The sequence below is a fragment of the Mytilus californianus genome, unplaced genomic scaffold (genome assembly GCF_021869535.1).
Source record: "Mytilus californianus isolate M0D057914Y unplaced genomic scaffold, xbMytCali1.0.p SCAF_1, whole genome shotgun sequence".
NCBI lineage: Eukaryota > Metazoa > Mollusca > Bivalvia > Mytilida > Mytilidae > Mytilus > Mytilus californianus.
In genome coordinates, this window is record NW_026262581.1 from 139,312,139 (window position 1) to 139,322,769 (window position 10,631).

General features: G+C 32.7%; 1 protein-coding gene across 1 annotated transcript in view; it reads right to left on the reverse strand.

Annotated features, from left to right (window-relative positions):
• Nucleotides 1-8,411, reverse strand: part of LOC127736765 (hemicentin-1-like) — a 55,915-nt gene extending 47,504 nt beyond the window's left edge. Inside the window, exons 1-7 of the mRNA XM_052247359.1 lie at nucleotides 8,112-8,411; nucleotides 6,996-7,301; nucleotides 5,146-5,445; nucleotides 3,846-4,151; nucleotides 3,146-3,442; nucleotides 2,508-2,804; nucleotides 318-614 (exon numbers count right to left, since the gene is read on the reverse strand). Coding sequence (XP_052103319.1) covers nucleotides 318-614; nucleotides 2,508-2,804; nucleotides 3,146-3,442; nucleotides 3,846-4,151; nucleotides 5,146-5,445; nucleotides 6,996-7,301; nucleotides 8,112-8,268 — 1,960 coding nt within the window. The 5' untranslated portion in view covers nucleotides 8,269-8,411. The remainder of the gene's footprint in view (nucleotides 1-317; nucleotides 615-2,507; nucleotides 2,805-3,145; nucleotides 3,443-3,845; nucleotides 4,152-5,145; nucleotides 5,446-6,995; nucleotides 7,302-8,111) is intronic.
• Nucleotides 8,412-10,631: the final 2,220 nt, after the last annotated feature.

Here is a 10,631-nt window from a genome sequence, read left to right on the forward strand (position 1 = left end):
TTTCTCTATTCAAAACGGTTTTCAAAATAATAGATTTATTTTTTACATTATGTTTTATTTTTTGCCATGACAGCCATGTTGATTGGAAGGACACACTTTTTAAAAACAAGATAAAAAAATGATTGTGGCCAAGTTTGGTTAAATAAGTCCAGTAGTTTCAGTGGAGAAGATTTTTGTAACATTTAACAGACGACGACGGACGACGAACGACGCCGGAAGACGGACGACGACGACAACAACGGCAGACGACAGACACCAAGTGATGAGTTGAGCTCACTTTGCCCCATATGCTACATGTAGGTGAGCTAAACACTTACCTCCTATAACGTCTAAATACGTCTGTGAACTTTGACCTTCTCCAACTACATTTACTGCGGTACAAATGTAAAATCCTTTATCGGAGTCAACAGCGTCAGAAATGGTTAACGAAGGTGTAACAGTACTTCCCCCTGTATATCTACTGTTTGATCCAATATTAGTTTGCTGTCCATTAACTGTCTTATTCCATGTCACGTTTGTATGAGCTGGATTAGCTGTCACAGTGCACTGGAGCGTGACAGACATAGCAATTTCCACTGAATAATAGTTGGATAATATCTGTACGGAAGGAGCATCTGCAAACATTAAGATGATTTATAAAAAAGTTGTCTTATGTTCATTTTCGTTTTTTGCCATGGCGTTGTAAGTTTGTTTTCGATTTTTGAGTTTGAGTGTCCTGACGGTATATTTCACCTGTTTTGAAATCAACAGAGAAAGCTGATGTGAAAAGTAAGATTTTATTATAAAATAATTACACTGACCTTTTCGTCCTTCAAAACAAATTGCACGTGTTTACACTTATCAGCTAGTTTGACATTCCTACGGGAATAAACTGTGTGCCTCTACTTGACTGAGAGTTCATTCAGACACTTTTCAAAAAACGAGAAGATCAAAGAAACCATATCATTTACTTTCACATTCAGATATTTTGATGATGTTCTTACCATCAACAATTTAATTTTTTTGATTGTGTTCAATTTATATATATCTTTCAGAACTAGGTGATGAAGAAACAACAGACGCGGCTTCCTCCGCAACGTTTTTTAGCATGCTTCGAATTTGATATAAGCGTTCATTTAAGAACCAGCATCTATGATAAACGAGACGATTTTAATTTTGAAATTATCAATTTCTCCGACCTAAGTAGCAATATACAATCTTCTACTGCATATGGGATACACATCTTTCGTTTTTGCTTATGTGATTTGCTTATGTGTCTTTTTTTTTTTCTTTTTTTTTTTTGAAATATTTGTTTGTTTTATAGTGATTTGGATATTATCACAATGTTGACTGATGTTCCCCTATTTTTGACATTTCTACTTACTTTTAGTATTATAAAAGTAATAGTAGTATACCACTGTTCAATAATCACAAATCGTGAGAAACACATCAATCACAAGATGAAAAATAGAAAATAGAAAAATACAAGTATGTGTCCATAGTACACGGATGTCTCACTCGCATTATCATTTTCTATGTTCAGTGAACCGTAAAATTTGAGATTAAAACTCTAATTTGGTATAACAAGTAGAAAGATCATGAAGGAGTAAACATGTTGCAATTTTTACGTTGACTGATCTTCCACTTCATCAAAAACTACCTTGACCAAAAACTGTAACCTGAAGCAGAAGAACAAACTATCGAACGAACAAATGGAAAATGAACGAACGAACAAACGAACAAACGCACAAACGCACAGACATAGATGTGGCAAAAAAAACGGAGCAACAGAAACACTGAGCTGCCAGAAAAAAAATGCAAGCATATATTAACACGGACCATGTGAAAACAACTGCAACATTCATGACTTGTTACAAGACATTTTAAGAACACATGCTGGGTTGATCCTCACGCTTATAAGACAATGTTAAGCGCTAATATAATAACATTTAATGATAGGAATACAATACAAATAAATGCAAGAATATACTCAGGGCAGAGAAATACATAAATAAATAATATAAAATAATAAAAGTACATTCCAACATGTAAACTGCAGAGTAGAAACGAACATCTAAAATCAATTTACTTCAGAACACAAATACAGCACAATAGAATAATGATGTCAGTTATTATGGGTGGGAGAAGCCGAAGTGCCTGGAGAAAACCACCGACCTTCGATAAGTAAACTGACCATCTTAGTCAATTAAGATTAGAGTCGAATGCATCCACACGAGCGGAGTTCGAACTCACGACCTCAGTATTGACTGGCTAGTGATTACAGTAGACCACTTGGCCAGCGAGGCCCTTCAATAAAATAATTATCTGTACTTTACACGAATATTTCAACGCCACAATAAGTGACGTCACAAGGAAATTTATAGAAATAGAATATAAAATTGGTATTAAGTTTGTTATTGTGTTTTTTTTAGTATTTACTCACTATTACAAGCATATCAATATAGAATTGTGTTACATGTTGAAATGCAATTTTATATTATGGATCTTTATACTATATAAATACATACCTCCCTGTACATCAAGGTAGGTCTGAGAACTTTGTCCAGTTCCTAAACTATTAGTAGCAAAACATATGTAGAATGCCTCGTCCGTATTGTCAACATCAGTGATAACCAAATTAGGGGAAGACACGCTACCACCCTGGTATCGCCCTGATATAAGTACTGTTGATGGTATAGTATTTTGTATTTTCTGCCACGATATACTGGTTTCTGTTGGTGTAGCAACAACATTGCATTCAATGGTTGCTGTTTGTTCGTAGTTTACTCGGTAGTAGTCCGACCCTATAATTACTGTAGGGATACCTATGGAATAGTTGGTTTATCGTTTATTTTACAGAATTAATACTAATAGGACAAATTGATTTAATTGTATCAGTTATTCAATCTTACGGCCCATCGTATCTTGGGTACGGAAAATTTAATTGTACCGACACTAGTTTGTTTTATATGTATAGACTAGAGTCACTAATGCAAGAATCATTTTATATCTTATTGTTTTGGTAATCTAAAAGCTCAAAATGTGTATATGAAGTGATTTATATAATATCAGTTAAAAAAAACGACAATTATTATCATGATAACAAAGTTTATTGCAATGTAATTTTTTTTTATTTTTTGTTATTAACAATCATTGTTTTACTTACTTCCAAGGACATCTAAATAACATTGCGGACTTTGACCGTTTCCAACACTATTTGTTGCAAAACATACATAGTAGCTTTCATCGCCAAGAGTTACATTTGATATTGTAAGGGTTGGACTGTTTACTGTAGCACCGGAAAATCTCCCAGATATTGTAACCGTTGTTGTGCCTCCATTTTTTATTTTCTGCCACGTGACTACAGTATGAGGAGGGTTGGCTTGTACAGTACACACAAGATTGATGCTACCTCCGATGTCGACAGAATACACACTTTCTTGAGTTGTCACTATGGGTATATCTGGTAAAAGTTAAAAAAAAAAGTTATCAAATATCCATTGTGAAGGAAGAAATAACAATCAATTAGAAAGACCAAAATTGAGTAATTGTTGCTCCAAAATTCCGATTCTTTTTTTTCAAATAAAGCTAAAAAATAAAGTAACAAAAATATTGCAAACTGTGAGAGAAATTCATAAATTTGTAAAATTGAAAAATCAAAAGCTCAAATACATCTAACAAATAGAAACAGCTGTCATATTCCTGACTCGGCACAGATATTTATACTAATATTATTCAAATTATTATTTATTACGATTGAAAAATATTGAATAAGTACGCAGTATTTTGAGCTAATTGTACATGATAACTGTTTTTAAAATATTATTTATCGAAACTTAATATGTTTCGTTCCGTACAAAACTTACTTCCAATGACATTGAGATAAGTATGTTGGCTGTGACCAGTTCCAATTATATTTGTAGCATAACATATATAGTTCCCTTCATCCAACGACTGAGCGTTAGTGATGACCAGTGACGGATTAAGGACTGTAGAACCACTGTATCGTGAGTTGGAGGAGGTTGTATTAATACTTTGTTGTAGATTGTTAACAATACGTTGCCAGTATACATTGGTGGCAGCAGGGGTAGCCACTACAGTACAACCAAGAGTTACAGTCGCACCAATGTTAGTGTTATAATTTGGTAAAATTACAGTAACAATTGGCAAATCTGTAAAACAAATTTCATTCACTCAAATGATTTCGCAGAAAATGGAAATATAGTTCTGTGAATTAAACTTTTTAATGCTTTATAACCTTTATAAATTATTTAAGAAGAAATAATTAATGCAACATATACTTTATTGTAGTTTTAACATGGGTAGTCATTATAATCGTGATAGTTTTCACCCGAGCGATAGTCAGGGCTAAAATATGACGAATATAATGCCTACTCATGTTAAAACTACAATAAAGTATAGCTTGCATCAATTATTTTGATTCTGGTTAGGACAATTAAGGTTATTTCTATGTCCGATGTGTATAAGTGTAGAGCGTTTGTGTAGTATCTTCAATGGACTTCCCTTTTCTTGTTTGTTTACAAGCAAACGACTGGCAATGTGTTTTTACAGAGGGATGGATTTTGAACAGCCAGAATGAATGTGTCGTATCTAGATCAAATAGGTCAATTGCAAATTAGACACATTGTAGTCATAATATATATGTTTTAAGTAACAACATTTGCATCTTTTAAGAGTTTGAAAGTGTTTCAAGTTAATTAAATATATTAAGTGCATGCCAATTTGATCAAATTAATTTTTCTGCAGCAGTAAATATACGCATGTACAAAAGTTTTTATTGGATTTAGGGCATAGGTTCATTCACAAAGCGAAAGAAGCACGTCATATCAAAATTCAAATTAAGCAATAGCAAAATATAACAGTTTTGTATGGTTAAAAAACAAACACAGACACTGAATGTGCTTCTTTTTATAACAATTATCTTATATAATCGAAATTATATTAAGAGTGTTTTTTTTCTATGTCTCACAAAAAAGGAAACAGATTCTATTTCACGCTCGCAAATCCATTACCTAATTTTTCTTAATCATTTCAGTACTTTTTGTTCTTAATTCTAACATACACGGATCCCGATAGTTTCAAATTTGCAATGTTTCAAATTTGCTCAGTAGCTGGTAATTTTCATTTTTGCTTGAAAACACTCACTTCCTGTAACAGTCAAATAAGTCTGAGATGAAGTTCCGGTTCCGACAATGTTAGTTGCTGTACAGACATAGTAGCCGTCATCACTCTGAGCAGCGGTGTTGATAATTAGATTAGGACTGCTGACAGTTGGTGTGTTATATTTCATAGCATTGATAGAGAGAGAAGTTAGAACTCCATTTATAACTTTATACCACCGTACACTCGTGGCATTTGGGTCAGCGGATATTGTGCAGACAAGAGTAACTGTCTGTCCAAGTAGTACGCTGTAACTATTGGACTGAATAGAAATATCTGGTACAGCTAAAAAAAAACATAAAGAAGAGAGGCATCTTCATAATGATAATTTATTTATATGAAAACACATTCACATATTTATAGTTGTCTTTAATTATATATATATATATGGATTTCAGTATTTGAGTGATTTTACTTATACTATTATCACAGGGAAAATTTCGAAAAATAAAATAGCTATTTGTTCTATTGTATACATGTAACACTCAGAAAAGTGTTCATCCCCAAAACGTGTCCGACTCCCTCAAACGTGTCCATATGACGTCGCTGAACTGCAAAACATATATAGTTGCTAAAGGGCGCCAAAATGAGTTTTGTTTATAAGCGCCAAATTGTGTCCATTTAATACAAAAAAAATCCAAACGTGTCCGGTTTATATGAATCCGTAAAGTCTCCTTTTAAACTTCAAAAAAACGTTGGTACGAAACAAGTTGTGCGATACCTACATACATTATATACACATTTAGATCATGACTATTGGAAAATATTAGAAAACAATGATTTAAACTTTACAAAACTAATAAATTGCAATGTTTATGGTTTTCGTTTATTAATACAAATGACATACTTGCCACTGGACATAAAGCAATACATATTTAATAGTTAATTATGTGTTGCAAATTTAGCTTGCAATTATGCTTAATGACAAATAAACGGCGTTGAACAAAGTAATGCTAATAAATTATCACTTTATTAAGATCTATTAACAGTTAAGCCTCGTGAAAATGTACAAGATAACATGTGTTACATTTTAATTTAGAAATGTCTCTGCCAGAACTATACATAAAAAATATTAAAACCGCTGCAAGTTAAAATATGTTTTGTGGAATCTTTTTTAACATGCTGTCTTTTTATATGAAAGGAGAAGTGACTGGAACACTGTAACTTGTCTTGAACATTTATCTTTACGGATTACTAAACAAAACCAAAAGAAACCTTTGCATATAGTAGTTTTAAACATAAAATCATACCAATGAAATAGCTGAGTTATTCAGGAACACCTGATATGACCCCGATTTTTGGTGGGGGTCGTGTTTGATTAGTCTTAAGTTTTCTATGTTGTGTCTTGTGTACTATTATTTTTCGGTATGTATTTTTCATTTTTTAGCCATGGTGTTATCAGTTTATTTTCGATCTATGAGTTTGAATGTCCCTTTGTTATCTTTCGCTTCTACCAGGCCATAGACGAACCGCGAGTAACTTGATTAAGCTTACAGTTAAACATATGTGAAATGTACCAAAATACAGAAAAAGTACCCATGGAATACATTTTACATATTGTAAAAAGATAGCCATCCAACAAAAGAAGTAGTTTCGTCAGAAATGTCTTTTTACAGAAGATTTTATATGCTTTCCCTCAAATACAAATATCACAGTTTTAGTTTTCTGATCTTTTAACTTAACGTAGTTTAAAATCATAGTCTCATTTTTACTTTAAAATGTTTTTGTATTTCCTCTTATTATAATGAGTCGAGTAAAAAATTAAATGCATAAGTATACTATGAAATGCATTATCATAAACTGTATGATAACTGATAAAATTACGTTATACATACTTCCCATTACATCTACAAAGATCTGTTGAGGACTCTGTCCAGTTCCCACTGTATTATTTGCATAACAAATGTAATAAGTTTCATCATTTTGATCAACGTTATTGATAGTAAGAGATGGATTACTGACAGTAGAACCGCTATATTTAGCTGAGTTTGTCATAGAAATGGTCACTGGCAGTCCGTTCTGGATTCTAGTCCAGTAAACCTGTGTATGGGTGGGTGCGGCACTTACACTACATACTAGCTGCACCAACTTTCCGTATTCAACAAGGTAATAAGTTCGTTCAACAGTCACTGTTGGTATATCTGTATCAAAGAAAATAAAATGAAAGTACACATTATACGAAATCAAAACCGTAAGGTACCTTAAAGTGGTTAACGTCTACTTCATTTGATCTCCGGGGGAGAGTTATCTCATTTGAAAAAAAAAAACATATCAAATCTTCTTTTTTATATGGAACAAACCTTCCATAGATATATCAGACAATAGTTCGACAAATAAAATGTAATGTAGAGAATCTACTTAATATAGCGTTAAATCATTAGAACTTCTTAAAAAACCTGATTACAGTTTCTCAATTGTGAACTTCCCATTTCTATGTAGCAACATTACAGCATCATTGATATTGTAATAAATATAAATTAACTGTTTACCAAAATTTGATTTTTTAAAGTACGAAGGCTTTACTTCCTAAGGAATAAATTACATTAGTTGTATTTGGCAAAACTTTTAGGAATTATTGGTCCTCAGCGTTCTTCAACTTTGTACTTTATTTGGTCTTTTTAACTTTTTTTTATTCAAACGGTCTCTGATGATTCTTTGGAAGACGACAATTCAATTCTGTTATCTATCATGAGTTTTTTAATTGGTATTTGGTAAAGTTATATACGAATAAGAGTACGTGAAGACAGGAATTTAGATGCATTACATTTCTGAAGATTTTGAAGGATAAAGGGTTTTCTTTTAAATGGTCTATGTAAATGTGGTTTAAATTAATACTTAGCCGTGTAAGTTCATATAAGCAAATTCAAGTTTTAGAAATCTTTTAAGTATCATACGTATTTTTAAGAAAGACATCCATCTTTCCCCCTTATATTAGAATAGTCTGTACTTACTTCCCACAACATTAAGTGTGGTCGGATTACTGTGTCCAGTACCAACATTATTTGTTGCATGACATCTATAAACACCAGAGTCACTCTGATTCGTACTGAGAATGATCAGTGAAGGGGAGTTTATAGAAGATCCCTGATATTTCTGTGTATTCGTCATAGAGATGGTCTTTTCTGCGTTGCTGCCGACTGTTACGGTCCAGTAGATTTTGGTCTCTGTGGGAATGGCTTTTACAGTACAAGGAATTGTAATTTGACTACTAACGTTTAAACTGTAAGCACTATGGTTTATGCTTACTGTAGGTATGTCTACAAAAAAAGAAATTGTGTACATATCATTCAGTGTTTACACTAGTATAACTTAATGGTCAGATGACCTTATGACTTGTCCCTTGTTATATAATATATAATATATAATATAACATTGCATAACAGTGACAAGAGCACAATAGTTAAAAAAATGAGAATTTAGTTTTTTAAATAAAAAAAACCATGTTTGATTTAGTCTTGTAAAACAGAATATTACACACTATCTTTGAGGGAGGGTTTACTGAACAGTTTATGTGTTTACACAATCAAGCTTGACAGTAAGTGCAACAAAAAAGCGGCAGTGTTTTAAGTTACTTTTCCTAAACAAAATAAAATACTTTCATCGTATTGAACTACTACCTATTCATAAGTGATGTGTTCTTTCGTCTATATATACATTTAAAATATTTATTAATTCATCAACTAGGTCTACCATATGTAACGTTGCATTTTGCTTTTTCCTTTGCCATCTATATATAGCCATTTATTTTTATAAATTTCTGTGTATTTTAAAAAGAAGTATACATTTTGTGAATTTATATAAGATTTTTTTTTTCTCTAAAATCTATAGTTGTAACATCACGTACTGCCTATAACATCCAAAAATGTCTGACTGCTTTTCCCTGTTCCTACTGCGTTAGTAGCAAAACAGACGTAATCCCCTTGATCTGCATTTGTAGTACTAATGAAAGTCAGAGATGGAGATTGTACTGTAGATCCACTGTACTTGGAAAAGTTATTTGTACTCATATCAATTGTTTGATTTAGCATTTGCCAAAAAACTTTAGTGACCGATGGATTGGCATTTACTTTACAAACAAGTACAACAGTGTTTCCAAAAATCACTGAATAGGTGTTAGACAATATCTGTACTGATGGGATATCTGAAAAACAGTAAGGTGTATTCGTCGTTTATTGCATATAAACATTTCAACATCGAACTTGATATAAAGGATATCACAGATGCAGTTAAGTCTGTCTCATATTTTAACTTTCATCTAGAGAACTATACGTTTATGATCGATTGAAAACATAACTTAACGAAGAAAAATGATTTGAAATTGTTTATCAACTGCGAATATTCTATCTGTAAAATGCCATTCACGTGTGCATATGGAGTTTATATTATTCCAATATGCTTATGTTTCCATTCATGATTTCCTTGAAAGTCGGTTAAAAAAGGTGGTAAACCAAGGGTCCAAAGTGGTTGAAATTATTCTTCCGACGGTTATGTGGACGCGTTCATTGTTAGTTGACCATAACGGAAAAAATGTGTGTAACAAATGAACAATAAAATGTTCCACTTGTCGACTTGGTGGTGACAATCATGTACTTTATATTCTTCAATTTAAAGTGGCCTTCCTTTATATAACGGATGCCACGAGTTTTCTTTTAAAAAAAGAAGATGTGGTATGATTGACAATGAGACAATTCTCCACAAGAGACTAAAATGACACAGAAATTAACAACTATAGGTCAACGTACGGCCTTCAACAATGAGCAAAGCCCATACCGCATAGTCAGCTATAAAAGGCCCCGAAACGACAATGTAAAACAATTTAAACGAGAAAAATAAAGGCCCTATTTATGTACAAAAAATGAACGAAAAACAAATATGTAACACATAAACAAACGACAACCACTGACTTACAGGCTCCTGACTTGAGACAGGTACAAACATACATAATATGGCGGGGATAAACATGTAAGCGGGATCCAAACCCTCCTCCTAACCGGAGACAGTGGTATAACAGTACAACATAAGAACGAGCTATAAAAATCAGTTGAAAAAGGCTTAACTCATCAGATGGACAAAAATACAAGTGGACGTGGCCGGGTACTTGTACATCCAAACAACAAAAAGACACTAAGTACAGATACAATGTATGAGAGTACTCGCAGTTAACTGACAGCTAGTTCAAAGCCACTAACAACTAATAAAAAAATCATGCATCTAAAACTTAATTATCAATCCGTACACATCCAACATCCAATGGATTTAGTGTAAAGACGTCATAAACAGTCAGAGACAAACATGACCTTGTGCAATAAACCTTACATAGAATCTAAAGTCATGACAGATCATTGGTGTGACTTCATTATGCTCATTCCTTAGTTGTTTTGCTTACAATTTTTTGAACTATCACGTCTGTTGGTCATTTTTCCCGCCGTTGTGTTATTGGGCTATGGTAAATAAAATTGAGAATGGAAATG